This window comes from Notothenia coriiceps, unplaced genomic scaffold (assembly GCF_000735185.1).
Source record: "Notothenia coriiceps isolate Sejong01 unplaced genomic scaffold, NC01 NC01_scaffold00008638, whole genome shotgun sequence".
In the NCBI taxonomy this organism is placed as follows: Eukaryota; Metazoa; Chordata; class Actinopteri; order Perciformes; family Nototheniidae; genus Notothenia; species Notothenia coriiceps.
In genome coordinates, this window is record NW_011341339.1 from 483,294 (window position 1) to 500,179 (window position 16,886).

General features: G+C 41.1%; 1 protein-coding gene across 4 annotated transcripts in view; it reads left to right on the forward strand.

Annotated features, from left to right (window-relative positions):
* The window catches only part of sash1a (SAM and SH3 domain containing 1a), a 68,181-nt gene extending 52,448 nt beyond the window's left edge, over nucleotides 1-15,733 (forward strand). For all 4 annotated transcript variants that reach the window (XM_010770253.1, XM_010770250.1, XM_010770251.1 and 1 more), the window contains 10 exons: nucleotides 200-274; nucleotides 500-643; nucleotides 1,861-1,993; nucleotides 2,922-3,091; nucleotides 3,269-3,478; nucleotides 5,679-5,829; nucleotides 6,385-6,513; nucleotides 9,235-10,250; nucleotides 12,339-12,470; nucleotides 13,067-15,733. In XM_010770253.1, coding sequence (XP_010768555.1) covers nucleotides 200-274; nucleotides 500-643; nucleotides 1,861-1,993; nucleotides 2,922-3,091; nucleotides 3,269-3,478; nucleotides 5,679-5,829; nucleotides 6,385-6,513; nucleotides 9,235-10,250; nucleotides 12,339-12,470; nucleotides 13,067-13,327 — 2,421 coding nt within the window. In that variant the 3' untranslated portion in view covers nucleotides 13,328-15,733. The remainder of the gene's footprint in view (nucleotides 1-199; nucleotides 275-499; nucleotides 644-1,860; nucleotides 1,994-2,921; nucleotides 3,092-3,268; nucleotides 3,479-5,678; nucleotides 5,830-6,384; nucleotides 6,514-9,234; nucleotides 10,251-12,338; nucleotides 12,471-13,066) is intronic.
* Nucleotides 15,734-16,886: the final 1,153 nt, after the last annotated feature.

Sequence of the window (16,886 nt, forward strand, 5' to 3'; positions counted from 1 at the left end):
TTTGGCTGTCCACAAGTCCCATATGATGTCATGCCCCCGCATACCATACCATATCCCCATGTACATTCATCAAAGTGCTGCCTGTGTTGTGTCAAGCATGAATCATTGTGAGTTGACCCTCAGTGGGTGTGGACGGGGAGTTCCTGTAACCTGACGTTCTAAATGTGACTCATTTGATTGTGTTTTGGCTCCCCCACAGAGAACGTGCAGCTTCGGGGGCTTTGACCTGTCTAACCGTTCTCTCCATGTGCTCAACGTGGGCTCAGAGGCCAATGTAAGTGCCGGCAGCTCGTAAAATTAGAAGAGGCTGTGAAGAGCCCGACCTGAACCCCGCTGTCACACTAAATCACCTTTCTCTCCTGTTTTCTCCTCTTTTTTTTGTGCCCCCTCTGCCCTTTGTCTTCTTCCATTTCCATCTACTCCTGATTCATCCGTATCCGTCACCTTCTCCCCCTCTGTCCTTCCTTTTCCGTTCTCCCTTCCCTTTTTCTGATCACAGCATAAAGATCAGGAGGCCATATACAGAGAAGTGGTCAAGTCCCCCACCACCTCTCGGATCTCACTGGGCAAGAAGGTCAAGTCGGTCAAGGAGACGATGAGGAAACGCATGTCGAAGAAGTACAGCAGCTCCTTTTCTGAGCAGGTTAGATATTTACACCCACACATACCATTTTGTAATGCTTTATTTCCAAAAAGTTCAGTTTATATCAAGGTTTCCCTTATTTTCCAGGCAAGTGAGGTACATCCGAACCTTAACTGTATTTAAATGTGATAGCTTAAACATATACAGTCTCAAAAATTCACACACCATACTTTTTATCCTTAAAAGAGTAAGCAAAGGGCTGCTTTAAAAAAATAAAAGTGCCCCATGTTCTGCAAACATTTATGGGATGTTTTGCAGTGTAAGCCACTTTTTCTGTCCACAGGCTGTTAGGGAGTGGGAGTATTTGTGTTAGTAACAGTATAAACATGGAGATTTTAAACACACACACATTTGGATTTCTCTCTGCTGTGCTGTCCCTGGGTGGAGTGTGTGCTTCATGCTGAGCTCATGGAGTGATGCAAGTCTCCCCCAGGCTAGTTCTCTGGAAATGAAGTGTGAGAGAGTATAATGGCTGTCTCAACTGCACAGGCATAATTTCTTTAGGCATCCTGTGGCTTTACTAGTGGCCTGTCCAGCCCTCCAGTTTCATGTAACCTTGCAGAGTGTGTCATTATTGCACAGTTGAACATCTGGCCATCATGGTGGTCTCAACACTGACCCACATATTCTTTCAATAGTCATGGAGCCATTGGATGGAAAAGAGCGAATAGAAATTAATTGCCTTGGGACAATTGTTCAACAAAGTTTGAGACCACACTGCCACCTGGTGGTTGATAATACACACAACATTTGTATTGTCTGAGCCTTTTTTCTTTTATACTTAAAATCTTTAAACTTAAGTTTTTTGATTGTGTTATTTCTAACATATGCAAGATAATGCAATGCAGGTCTAAAAAAAACAAAATAATTGTATATGTCAGACTAAATGTTACCATAACTGCTGTAACTTGATTTCATCTGAAAATGTCAGGGCATTAAACCGTGGGGGATCTATCTTTTGTGTCACCTAATAAACAGCTGATCATATATCCTAATTGGATATTAGACTGATTAGACATTACTGTTTCCCCATTTGCGTGCTGCTTAATTTACATACTTTTTTCAAAGCTGATGATTGGTTAATGTTCACATTGGTAAACCCATTGGGGCTGAAAACTCACTTTTACATCTGTTTCTTTATGAAAAAATACCGACAACCCCTATCACTCCTCCATCCCCCCCTTCCCTTTCCCCTTGTCTATCTTTCTGTCATTCAGTCCAGTCCCGATGGAGCCCCTGGGTCCCCTCAGTCCCCTCAGCCTGACACCGACTCTCTGGAGAAGCCGAAGCTCAAGGCAGGAGGATCGGTGGAAAGTCTGCGAAGTTCACTCAGCGGACAGAGTTCAATGAGTAAGACATAATCCAAGTAACTGCTTCCCAAAACTGATGTAGCATGCAGTACAGTGTATGTTTCTTGACATCGTGATTAATAGAACAAGCTGTCAAGATTGTTTTTGCTTCCATAAAACATTCCTTCCATAGCAATTAGTCCTCCATTATTTCAAACCACTGTTATTTTACACTTTGGTTACTGGTGGAGCACTAAAGCACAATCATGTAGTTCTAGGGTGTCATTACATCATCATATATGTCATGTACAAATATGTAATGCAAAAACAGGGACATTTGGTGTACAGCTTAAGTCACCTGTTTTGAGTGATGTTTAACACTAGATGGTGCTCTTTACATTTACTGTTTGCTGGTTTGTATTTCAAATTCATACAGATTACTCAACCTTCTGTCAATACATGTATACTTATCATCATTTCTGTGGAGTGATGGCCATGAAGATCACACCCAGTCCCACGGGCTGCGTCATGTGTTGTGATCTCATCGAGGCTTCAAGTGACCTCTCATCTTATCTAATTACAACTTCTGATAGCTTAAACCGGTTGTTTCACTCACGTCTTTGTTGAGAAAATACCCTCCATCATCTCATTCTCGTGGTGAATTAAAGACTTGGCCGACTAGGTCATTTGAAGCCATAGAAAAAGCAGCCAAACAAGCAGACAAACATACGGTAATGATTAGTTAGGGAGTCCTGGCCAAATACTCGACTTCAGCTCTAGTTCAAGTTTTGATGACTTTAAGTTCAAGTTCTCCTCTCAATGCAGACACAAAGACACGAAAAAGACGTTGACAAAATAATATTAGAAAAGTACTACTACCCGTCCTACCTTCTACTTCAAATCCAAACCTTTGCATGCTACTAAGTTTATACAGTGACCAGGCAATCTTTTTATATCTTCTATAAATCTGTGTGTGTGTTTGTCTCCAGGTGGTCAGACTGTGAGCACCACTGACTCGTCAGCCAGTAACAGAGAAAGCGTGAAGTCCGAGGATGGTGATGACGAAGAGCCGCCTTACAGAGGGCCGTTCTGTGGCCGCGCCCGGGTCCACACAGACTTCACCCCCAGCCCGTACGACTCAGACTCCCTCAAATTGAAGGTAAACACACTTTGGGACTTGATATGATTATGCACCGACCAAAATGCTTGGTTGGAGGGCTGTGGATGTACACTTTACTACTTAAACGGTTCACTTTTTTAATGCTCAATATTTTTAACTACTAAGCGGTTCAGAAAGTTAAGTTTTTTCTGAATGATTGTCTTTGTGATTTTCCAGCGCGGTGATGTGATTGACGTCATCAGTAAGCCACCCATGGGAACGTGGATGGGTCTGCTGAACAACAAAGTGGGCACCTTCAAGTTCATCTACGTGGATGTGCTGGTTGAAGAAGAGGAGAAACCCAAGAGGCCTGTAAGGAGAAGGAGGAAGGGCCGACCCCCCAAGCCCTCATCAGTGGAGGACTTGCTGGAGCGCATCAACCTCAAGGTACAGCGTCGCCATGCGTTGAACACTGAATGGATTTACAGCATCAGGTCAAATCACAGAGTCTTTTCAGTGGCAGTTGAGTAGATTTACCCACGCTGATTGTGTTTAGTGTACAAACTTGAATTGTCCAAACTGAGAAGTCTCACCCATCTAAATAGGAGAAAGCTAATCTTATGGAGTGAATGAAAATATTGTCTTAGCCAAATATTTTCAAAACACATTTGCAGAAAAACAGAGATAAATATAGCGTAGACAATTACAGGCTACACAGCTCAGGATGTTTGATCTTACCCTGATGCATAAACATTAACACCCACATTCTCACAACCACGCCCCAACAAAACAACACTCATCTTTAATCAAAACCTACACATAGCTGTGAGCTTGATATCATCTCCTCCCACTCGGGCAGCCAGCAGGCCTCACTTCCGCAAATAGAAGGAAAAAAACCGTTGTGTTTCATCTCCGGCCAGCCTAATGGGAGAGTCACAGATTAAAGATCCAGAGTGGATTATTAATGTTACAGCACAGGCGCTCTAAGCTGTGAGCCAAAAGTGTCAAAAGTGCTTCAGAGTGTCCTTAGGAAGCATCAGATTTCTACAACGGGGGTGAATTAAACTAAACACGAAAACAACAAGTTACGTTTCCTGGTTGAAACCAGTGTACCAGTACATTTTAACTATTACTTCTCTTGGTTTGTGCTGATGATGAAAAAGTATAAATAAATTCCAGTCCCACAGTTTTCTTAACAAAGATCATTATCTTTACAAGCCCCATTTGCGTTCAGTTATTGAACTTATGTCAACAAAAAGGGATTTTTCTTCTTTTTAGTTAGTTAGACCAATTTATTTCACATCCAAGCCTAAGCATAAACTTCACAGCCAATACATTTAAAATGGATTAAAGCAGAGGTATTAGAGCTTAAATCAAGTATTTATTTGTACAAGTTTATGTAGACGAACAATAGGTATTTTTTCTATATATAGCCCATTTCTCCATGGACAGAAATGTTCACCTGTTTATAGAGGGGATTCTTTTCAAATTAAATGTTAAGAAACTACCTCAAAGTGCCTCACATCTTTTTTAGTGTAGATATTTCCTCAGCTTTATGTTTTTGAACACACCAACAATGCCTGTTTGTAGCCATAAAGTGTTAATCTCCATACTCATGTAACTGTTGCGCGAGAAGGGCTCTGCGAAATGATCTTTGGATTTGAAATGTGTTTGGGTTTTTGACAGGCCAAAAGACACAAGAAAGTGTGAGTGAAAGGACACCGCTGCCTGTGTTTGTTAGTCGGTGGTCCTTTGTTTAGTCCTGTATTATCCAGCAGAAATAGAGCACACACAGTTTTTTTGTGAGGTCTCCACCATTGTAATTGATGGTCTCACTGGTGACACACAGTCTATGTATTCATCCAACAGAGTGCGTGGGTCACACAAACATAAAGCCAAGCAATATTGGAAGTAGAAGCAGTTACGACTGTGTTGAACGGTGGTGTGAGCTGACTGTGCACACAGGGCGTATCTAGATCTCTTTTTTGTTGGTTTGCACCCTCTCAGATAACAGGGTGGTTTTGAGTGACTAGCTTTGGTGTTTTCTTTGTGTTGGTGTGTAAAACGTTGCCTTCCGTGGTTGAGGAATGATTTGATGTAACAGTCTCCACATTCGGTTCTTCTTGTTGCCACATTAAGTCGGCTGGTTTTCCTTTCAAGTCCTGTTTGCCATCTTGGTCACAGTTAGAACAGCTTGGGATTGTGGCTGCTCACTCCATGCTCTTACTCCATTGGTACATGTTGCTACAAATCAGTTTTACTTGCCTGCCAACATGACAAAGTGTATGCCATATTAATGTGTGTTGACAGTTGAGGCAGCCATAAGCAAATTAGTCACGGCTCAAAGTGATTACATGCCATCTGAAAATCTAAGTAGCAGTTTAGATTTGACTCAGCAGTCATTTCAAAATATACTGGTTTGAAAGTAAGTTATGAGCAGATGACAAGTGTGAACCCTTTTTTTTTCTCTCTTGCCTCACCTCAATGTCTGTATTTAATGTTTCTAGCCCAAAGTTTTTTCACTGGTTTAATGACTCATATCCAAAGGTTATTTTTATTTAGTCTAGTGTATGTTTTATTATGACATAATCATTCTTAGCCCCTCAAAAGAAAGTTTAAACTCACACGTGACCTTTATTTCAAATAGGAGCACATGCCCACTTTCCTATTCAACGGCTACGAGGACCTGGACACGTTCAAGTTGCTGGAAGAGGAGGATCTGGATGAGCTGAACATCAAAGATCCTCAACACAGAGCCGTGCTGCTCACCGCCGTAGAGCTGCTACAGGAGTATGACAGTAAGTCGAAATAACGTGTGAGAACACACTCCACACTATTTTGATTAAGGTTGACGACCAGGAGTTAAGATCTTGCGTTTTACTGGTTAGTCTCACTAAAATCTGCCCAAAATCTACCTATTTGCAGGAACTCTCACTTTAAAGCAAGAATCTGTGTTAGCATCTGTAGAATTGTATAGGTTTATGTCATTCCTAAGTAAAGACAGTACATCCCTGTCATAGCCATTGCAATGTGCAATAAGTGGATCAGCTGCAAGTTTTTTATTTTTCAATAACCTGTGAAACAACATTTTTCGCCGTACAGTTCAGCTGTGTGGCAAAACGGATATCAAACAAATGTTTATTTATTGAGACAGATATCTGGGAAAATAGTAATATATATATTCTTAAGTCCTGATCATTTGTAAAGGGATAACCCATACATTGAATATGAGCTGTCAATCTCTACTGTGGCTTTCTAATAAAGGCAGACAACATAACAAATGTTGTGTTTGAATAATGTTCAACCATAATATTGATTATATTGCTGTTTTTTGTGTGTCTTTGTATTTTCAGGCAGCAGTGATCCAGAGCGCAGCGGCCTGTCGGGCTCCCAGGAGAAGCTGCTGTCTGAGGGCCGGGGGCTGGTGGGAGACTCCCCGCGAGACTCCGGCTGCTACGAGAGCAATGAGAACCTGGAGAATGGTAATGATAGCTTTGTAGTGTAGACCAGCTAGACCCTAGGCTTGGACCTAGTTTGGGTCTGGCCTAGCTATACACAGCGACTCCTTCTCCTTTTCCCTCTGTGGGCGCCCGCTCCATCTCTTTCCATGCTTCTACAACTCCTCACCCATCTCCCTCCTTTGGACCAGCGCCTGCCATCCAGAAAGCTCCTTTGTCTGCCATAGCTTCCCCCAAACCTCTCCCTTTTCTCCTCTAGTCGGTGCTGTAGAAAAAGAACTGCTTATCACCTCAATCTCTAAAGACTTTAACTATCCTTTCACTCTACTTTCTTCACCCGTCTTTCCATCTTATAGGCATTCTGTGTCATCAGTGCCAAAGTCTAATTGTAACTGAGAGGAAGCCCGGTCCAAGACCACTAAGCGTAGTCCACCCCACAATGCTGGGAGCACAGAGGGAGAGACCCCCCCCAGTGCACAGAACAAACTCACTGCCCAGTCCTGGACTCAGATTCTCTGCTCCTCCGCCTGTGGATGCACGGCTTGTTAAAGGATACCGGCAGGACGAATATGGGCTAATAGAGTATTTCTGTTAAGTGTTTTTAATATAGGAAACAAGCTTGCAGAGTAGCATGTTCATTAATGCTTGTTTTATTTGCAGTGGTGATTCTATAGGCTCATTAGGATTTAAAATGTTTTACCAGACAGGTAACAGAGCACACCTGCCATTTAAATCTGGATGCCTAAATACTGATTACTATTTAAATCTGTCACTTTTTCTTGTGTTTATAGTGACCATGTTGCACAAACAATCGACAGTATGTGCCTAAAAAAAAGATGAACATATTTTTAAATACTAGTATATTGATTGTGCAAGAGCTCTGAATATAGAAGTTTATTGAGGTCTTATTTGTGAGATTTATTTTTTCTTTATTTTTGAAACTGTGTTATCCTCTTACATAGGACTGTATGCTAGCTTTCTTCCTAACATGCTTTCCAACAGCTCCATAACTCATAAATCACTGCTTTGTCAAATGTCTTCTTTCTATATCTGTTGGTTTCCAGAGTTACTACTTGGTTTCCTTTTTATGTTTCTATGTCTGATTCAAGTTTCAAAAGTAAAGCGTGCAATCTGCCAACGTAGAGATTTAAGTTGTGGAATAAAAGCCACTTCTTTAAAAAAGGACTTTGGTGCTGCTTGCTTTATTTTTTACGTTTCACCTTTTTTCTGTCTGTTTTTCCTTCCATGCCACTAAACACTATTTTCGCAAACCAGCTGCATAACATTTAGTGAACATTCTGCACCTCTTCTTGCAGTCTCAGGGCTCCTTAAAATCACAGCTATGTAAATGCATATTCCTGATTGGCAAAAACATTTGATTGAAATGTAAAACATAGAAAGTATTTAAAATACATTATGCAGACAATGTCTTTCAAACTTCCTCCTTTTGAGGAAAAGTTATTGAGCCCTGAATTGATGCTCTTTTAATCAAAACAGCTTCTTTAAACAAATGTGTTTAGTTTTACTTTAACTTTTTATATTGTAATTCTTATTTACATCATCAAATAACTTTTGTATTTGATCAACTTTAACTCGTCACTTTCGTATGCGTACACAGTGTGGTGCCCAGTAAAGTAAAAGGCAGATCATGATTATGTTCAGTCAGTGATCCACATACTAATTCTCATATGTTAAGGACACATCTTTAGATTATAATTTTTTTAACACAAAATAACTCATGCATCTTAAATTAGTCTTTGATTACTCATATTTATATGTAAATATTAATACATTGTTATGAATGTTATATCATGTTAATTGTGTTGCACTCTGCAGACTGTTATTATATTTTACTTGATAAAACAAATCATAGTGATGACAATTATATCTTATATAACTCATGATGTTGCTGTAAAATACATAAATGTATCTTAAAAATCTAATGTCTGAAGTGAACATGGTGATTAAAGTAAATATAGCATTTATTGGAACATTTAAGTAATTTAATGTTTTATCACCACTCAATCCAAATTGGCCAAACATGGGAAACTGGGAAACCATGAGACATTCCATCTTTTGAACTCCTTTCTGTCATTCCAACATTAAAAAATCTTTGGCAAGCCACACTATGTGGAACCCGTCCATTTCACCCCTCCATTTTGCTGTGTAAGCCAGAGAAGAGATGGTAAGTTGCCTCAACCTTTTGTTCCACAGTTTTCTGAAACTTCCCGTCGAGATGTCTGTATTTGTGATTGCTGCCATGACAACAACAAATCAGCGAGTTTGGTCTCGTGGCAAAAATATTTTTATATCCCAGGGGGGCCTCCTCCCTTTCTTCATAAACATGTCTCTGATTTTGACTGGGGTTTACAGGTAAACATTTAACAAAAAGGATGTAATGATTAAGAGTAGATTTTTATATAAAACTACTTAGCTTTGTTTGAAAAAAGAAAAGTGAGCTTGTTTTTCTAATGCTATAAATACATGATCCAACATAAATAAAGGAACAAAAGTGTGGGCTAAAGGCAGCCATGTGGAAAAATACAGTAATGCTGAGTCATATTCACATGGATCTTATTTTATACTAATGAGGTCATGGCCGTAGCAAGCTGAGGAGTAACTGTTTGATTGTTAGCATTTCACAAAAGAGGGGTACAAACTTGTAATCGTCAAAGACTTGGTTGCACTTGGGTGAAAGTGTCTGGATGTCATTACTAAGAGAAGATCAATGTTTTTATTTTGCAGGTAAGAGCAGGAAGGCATCCCGTTCCAGTCGTTCCTCAGCCGGCCTCCATTCTCCCGACTACCCCACCCTGCCCATGACCCTCTCAACAGAAGCTCTGCAGCAGAACAACAAGAACCAGCGCAAGTTCCCAAAAAGCTTTTTCATCAAACCCTCCCTGAAGGGCTTCAACCTGCTGGCGCTGCGCAAAGCCCAAAAAAGGTCCCCCATCCCGGCCAGCCGCAGCTGTGAGGACCTGGACGGACCCCTGCACACCACCGCCCCCTGGAAGCGCTCCCACTCTCTGGGGGATATGCACTGGGACCAGAGCTTTGAGCAGAAGGATCTGAGTGTGGAGCTTAACAGTGCCAAGAAAGAACCTAAATCAGGCAGCAGTAGCCCCACCAAGGCCTGCAGAGATGAGGGTTCCCCAGCTCAGAGCAGGACCCCAACAGTGAGCCCAAAAGGAAGACCCCCCCTGCCCTCCCAGCTGCCTCTTCGTCCCCCTCCCCATACCCGCAGTCCTCCAGAGCTCCTCTCAAGTCCCACTCCAAGTCCGCCTGAGTCAAGTGGGGAGAGGGTGATCCGGACTCACGCCAAGAAGCCTCCAGTCCCTCCCCCCGTTCCTGCTAAGAAGTCGAGGGAAAGACTGGTCAACGGCCTGCGTCACCCCCCTCTCTCGCTGCCCTCTTCACCATCACCCACTCCCTCCCCGACCCACTCCCTCAACCGCTCTTACCCCAGCAGCCCTGTAATCCGCAGCAGCAGCCCGAGCTTCGGGGCCCCTGCTCTGCCTGCCAAGAGCCCCAGCACCCCTGCCAGCCCCTGTGCCACCTCCTCCTCCTCCTGCTCCTCCATGGGCGAGGACTCAGGCACTCCCCCAGCTGTGCAGCCCCCGTGGTTCTCAGATCTGGGGGGCAAGGTGGCTGTTGCGAGGAAGGTCTCCCATGCCAAGATGGGCCCTGACCTGCTAACCCTCCTGGAACAACGGCTGGAGGCCGAGGGCATCGATCTCACTGAGGAGCCCTACTCTGACAAGGTTAGTAAAGTTCCATTAATCCATGACATGAAGAATCACCTCACAATTTATCTTATTACCAATATATTTGCAATGATTTTGGTTTTAAAGCAGATCAATAACTAAACAGAAATAAAATCTATTCAGTTGATACAACCTTATAGACTTCAGACCATGTGGCCAGATGTTGGTAATAAGACCTCCTACTCAAAGTAAAAAGACCACCAAACTTGATCCCTTCATTATTTAAACATTAGGAAATCTTTATACACTCTCACATAAGTTGGTATGCTGATAATTAAAATAAACATATACGCACTAAAGTATATATGGTAAGGTGTTCTATTAAAAAAAAAACATCTGAGCCAAAACATGACTTAATTATATGAAGTCATATTTCCATGGTTAATTTGAAAATGGGCTCCTCAGGGCAATACTTTCTGGCGTCAGGCTCTTTGAGTTTAGCAACGTAACATGCCTGACTCAGTCATAATTTTACTGCAGCTTAGATCTAAATTACTCTGTCCCAACAACACCAGCAGCTTGCTTTGGGACTCATTTAGTTTAAAAATAGAAACTAATAGAGTCTAAAGTTTGTGCGTTTCTTTTTGTGTGCAGATTCTTATTTCTATGCAAGTGCATTTGTTAGTGTGTGTTTCACAAAAGTAAGTACGCTGCCTGGAGCTCAGGGAAACACTAAGGACTGAGACTTACTATGATGCGGTTCAGACTATTAAGTTTATAAGCTGAGTCTTACTGAAGGCAGACAGGGTTATAAAACCCTCTGCCACTCGCCAGACCCCGGGCTGGGCCCCTTTAACATGGTGGAGCCCCAACACTGGCATGAAAACAACAAACACGCAGAGGCATCAAGAGATGAGGTGAGAAATATGGGTGGGACCACAGCACAGCCCTGGTGGATTCCTGTTAGTCAGAAGTGGTTTAGCAGGGACATGAGAGCCACACTGTAGAAACATGGAGGGCGGGAGTTTGCACAATACAGTAAATGCACTCATAGTTTCAAAGGTCACACAGGTTAAAACTGCAGACAACATTTTAAAATAGTTTGCTGATTAAGCAGTGCATTTTTTGTAATAATTGAGAATGATAATATAATCTGGCTACTGATTTTTTTCATTAATCGTGTCCATAGCATTGAGTATTTCAAACAGTAAAGTATGAAATGCTTTGAATGTTTTATATTACTCCTTATAAGATATTTTTGTCTTTTCAAAGCTCAAAACAGTACCATTGTAGTAAAGCGATCAAATCTCAGAAATCATATTGGGAGGGAATAGAATATTTCAAATTATATCCAGCCCTTGCCCTACACATGTTTAAAGAGGATAACATCATTATACATTCTGAAATGTGTCCATTGTTGGCGACCTAAAGCCATCTGGCCGTGTTTATCCCAGGCAGAGTGAACGGTAGGCTTGTATGACCTGCTCTCCAGAGAGATCAGTTCCTCCATCCACCCACCCTTTGATCCTCAAAAGACCTCCGGTCCAGTTCAGCCAACCAAAACCAGGCTTAGCTGGAAACCTGCCATTTCTCCAGGTGTCTACACAAAGAGAGAAAGAACAAGAAAACATGTTCAAAAAGTTGAGCCGAGCTTTCTGCCTGGCTCTATCCTTCACACGGCGATTGTTCATACAATTGCTAAAATCCTTTATCTTTCTCTCTTTCCTCTTCTCTCACCCTCATATTTTTGTGAGAAAAAAAGTACTATCAGTGATACTTTGAATAGGAGCCAGAACAAAAGGACACTGACCTGAATTGAATTATAGTGTCTATATTTGCTAACACCTCTTGAAATCAGATGATGTTCTTAAAGAGGTAATTTGATGCTATTAGCCGGCTTCATTTGTTCATGAACAACCCGATCTGTGTCCTCATTATCACCGTAATGAGTCAAAAATTATCCCTAATATCAGAACACTTCATGTTGTCTCACTGGTTGCCTTTGTACTGCTTTCTGAAACATCAAAATGTGACAGAAAGTCTTCTTTTTGAAAATGTAAATGTATGTTTATTTTTATGGTTGAAATGTTTTCCCCGCTCAGCTTGTATATGTCTAATGTCCCTCTGTTCCCGTCTTTCCTCCAGCATGGCCGCTGTGGCATCCCCAAGCCGCTGGTGCAGCGTTACTCCGAGGACTTGGAGCAGCCTGTGAAGGACGTGGCCTCCACCCTGGACCAGCTCCGAGTCAAAGAGCTCCGTAAACAACACCGCATGGCCGTAAGAGAACAGCACTGATTTTCCAAAAAGACATTTAAATCGATGGAGACTATGTTTAGGAGTTATAAAGCTAGAAAAAATTATGCTTTTCTAAGAATTAACAATGAAGACTGGCCAGTTATAACAGTCATTTCCCTCCAGCCAATGATGGTCCCCTGATTGAGAAGCTATCATTATTATGCCTGCTTAAACATTAAACAAGCTGGGTGAGATATACTTTTAAAAGGGAATTATTTATGTATTATGGGTTTTAGTAGACTAATGCTGTCCTAATAGGTTTATCTTTACCCCATATCGATGGCATGATTTGGCAGAAAAAAAAGTTGCCTGAAAAGCTCTAGTCAGTTGGTGGGACAAAACAAATATGTCCCCACCATTTGGCAGCCACAGTTTTCGCCTTAGGAGGCTCAAACTAAGCATGAAGGTCAAGTGTTTGTCAAGTTGTGTGTCTGAATGCTTGGATTCATGCACGTACATGGTCGCAGATTTGGTGAATTAATGCTTTTTTAACACTAATCTAAATGTATGTTCAGTAAAGTGACAACATCAGAGTAGCTACAGTAACTCATCCCTTTTTACCCCATTTTGTCACTCAGATTCCTTCTGGAGGTTTGACAGAAATGTGCCGGAAGCCTCTGCCCTCAGCTAACATCAGCACAGTTTCTGATTGGCTCACCTCCATCGGCCTCCCCATGTACGCCACACCTCTGGCGGCGGCGGGAATCGACACGCTGAGGGGCGTGGCCTTGTTAACAGAGAGCGGTGTGTGGGAGGCAGGGGTGCGAGATGAGAGACACGCCCGCCGCCTGGTCAGCGAGGCCCGATTGGTTGGCTCCCACAGAGAGGGGCAGTCCTAACATGCTGCTGCAGTTGGATAAAATAACAGGTATCAACTCACTGGTCAGCATTTTTTTTTTTTTTAAACATGGTCAGTATGCGGCCAAAGACAAATCGGCCACAGGACTCGCAGATCGAACGAGTGACCGCAGCATTGCAGTACTTCCTGTCTCGCATGTGTCAAAGACTGAAAGTGAGCCTCCCTGCTCTCTGATTCTCCTCATCACTCTTTTTCTCAAATGTTTACGGCACTGTGGAGATTCTCCTACAGCCAAGTCAAGATATCAGATGCCTTTTTAAAAGAAGACTGTAGACTCACTCTGTGGGATGGCTTCATTTCTGAAGACACCCCCAAAGTCTTAAAATAAAGACTTGGATCTGCCTTGAAGGAAGATAGCACACTCTTTTGTAGGATGGATGTTTTTTAAATACAGAAAGACGTTTTACTTCTTGCATATTTCATAAGTGCTTCGTTTTCATCTTTTGTGGCGAGGCAACGTTATATGACTGTCTTTTAAGGAAGTAGCTCGGCCAAAGTGATTTACTCCTCATTCAGCGTTTCATTCGCTCTAATGGATTCACAATGACAAAATTCACTTAATATCTGGACTTTTATCAACTAAATACATACACCAAACTTTGATGAACGGTGGTTTTGAGATGGCTTATTTTGAATCATGTTTCTGTATTATAGCATAACGCATATCTTCATTTTAAAATGATTTTTATGTTAAACATTTTGTTTGCCTTTTGAATGTTGCAGCCTTATTTTGAGGCCCGCTCTCAGTCATTTCTAAGCTGAAACCGCTGACATCACAGCTTTATACTTCACATTTTATTAAAAGTCCTATCTCACTGCATATCTTGGATGCACAGCCGGCGCCCGTTTGAATATAAGTCTTCGAGAAAGCTTCAGTAATCACAATCAGCTTTCACAGAAACAAAACATTCCCTGTGTATCCAAGAACGTTTTAAGTTGCCTTACCATTATGAATGAAAAGTTTCATTAACCCTGTATAGTATGGACTATACCACCAGGCTGAACTGCTTAAAGTTCAAGCCTTTTTGCTCTGAATGTGTCACACTCAACCAGATCACTTCAGCCACACATATGGATGTGGAGCACAAAACATGCCTCTGATGGATTGTGGTTTCAAAGATCACATGAAAATTAAACGACTAAACCCCAGACACGACACACACGTCGTCCCATGCTAAACACACAGTTGCTCCATGTAGAGGGTTGTGGGAGAAAATAGAAATGTTCAAAAGAGACGGCTGACATCTCGGCTTTCATATCTGGAATTTATTGGACTGTCTACTCTTTGGTTAAAGTGTTTTAGTTTTTGATTTATAGCTTGATAATAAGCTGTTTGGGACTTTATTATACTGTAGCTATAGAAAACACATTGAGGATAGATGTAGTTCTATCAGGTGAAAATCTGACCTCTAAGGCCAGCATACACCATTTCGCTAAATAGTTTTGTAAATCAGGGAAACGGTGTCAGGATAGCCTGTTACCTAAAGTTTGGGCTAAAAACAGAAAACAAAAGCAACCAGATGCTCTTCCATTTCACACTGCATAAAATGGAGCTAACATGTGTGTGTTATTTCTATTATTTCTAACAACAGAGTTCTTTCATACCAAGAGCTGACCTGAAGACTTCATATTTAAAATTTGACCAAGTGGTATTGCTAAAATTAGAGGATGTTTTTTTTTGCAGTGGGCACTTGATAGGTAGATGTTTGATGCCTTTTATTTTTTCAATCAAAGTGGTTCTCTGAAAAAGCGTGATTGGGGCTCATTTTTTTTAAAGTAAGAGACTCAAGAAGTGTTTTGTAAAGAATGAAAATACTGACACTGTAAATGCACTTTAGAGGGTAAATCTAGCTGTTTTGTAGGCAGAATTGGCTACATTTTGTTCACAGGTCCATTAATGGACAATTGTTGTCAGGTATTTCAAAGGGTTTCAGTAGGATATGCTGGTATTTTATTTTTATTTTTGAGTTCCCAATGCCAAGTTTGCTAACATCCACGGGTTAACCAGTTCCAGTTACTCACTTCCAGTTTGTTTTGCAGTCTTGTAAAAATAAATGATTAATTACATATATAAAATGCTTAGCAAAACCTGCACATTCTGTATATGTAATTGATATTTATATAACTTATTTTTGCCTTTTTATTTTCATATTGACTGTAATTAGCTGTACTATATGAATAGCAATACCTTCCTGCAAAATGCATATTGCTTTAGCCAGTGAGGAACTACAGTATGTATTGTAAAATATGTGTACAAATTATTTTATTTGGTTTTCATCTACCTAATGATTGTCCATACAGATTTGCTTGTGTATTGAAACAACAAAAGTAATGTCCATACCTATTTGTCATTCTGAAATATAATAAAAAACTGTTTCTTGCCATACACTGGCCTTCTGATTGTCACTACACACACACACACACACACACACACACACACACACACACACACACACACACACACACACACTTACTAGACAGTCAAAGCAAGGAGCTCAAAAACAGTGTTTTGCGTTGTCTGGCTTGTAATGCATCATTTAAAAAAAAAAAACTTCTCACATCTGTTCATCGGGACGAAGACAGGAGAGTCTGGTTCGTGTTGTAGAGCAGCTGTTATCAATGAAACCACAAAAAGGATTTTCCAATCTTATTCATGTCAAAAAGCCACAAATAGGTGGGCACCAGACCGAGAACCCAATTTGATAAAAATGTCCCAACAGACTGCCTCTGAGATTTAACTCTCATAACTCCTCTCTGCGTTGGTGTTTAACATTCTTCTGAGTGGAAACAAACACAACTGAACAAGCATTTATTTCAGGAAGAAAAGCAACAAAACTTGTTCATTGGTCGTCCTTGGTTAGTAACTTTTTAGAAAGCAGCCGCTGAGCAATAAGTGTCCTTCACACAGATGCAATGTCCGGTTAGCTTCCACTTCACGACTCTCTCTCCAACAGATACAATTGCTCATCCATTTTAAACTTTCTCAGGAGGAAAGGAGGAGACCGTAATGCAATGAAGGCTTTCTGGCTTGGGTTTATTCACATTACTCTGAACCGTTTTCCTCTGCGGCGTTCATGCACGGCTTCATTTGTGTCCGTATACAATCGATGATGAGAATCTGCTGTGGGATCACAATATTTAGAAGCAAAGATATTCAGAATGAATTTCAATATTCCTTCAATAAATCAAACAATCAGTTTTGAGCGTTTGTGTCAGGATCATTATTTCATAATTATGTGTGAGTGAGTGAACCTATTCATTATGATGTCAATGATTCCTCACCAGTAAAGGTGAGTCACACTTTTATTGATCATTATTGGGACATTCACTTGCTACTAATTTCCCTCGAGAGAGATCTGAAGTAACTTAAGGAGTTCCTCTAAAAGTTTGTGATGTTGTTGAAGTCTGACTTAAGTTTGACGGCAAATCCAAATATGTGAATTTGTAGCCCCCATGTTTATTGCCCTTGCACACGATCCTATTGATTTTCACTATGCAAGGCTAAGATCATTAAAGTGAGCGCAGTGGGCCATGCTCAG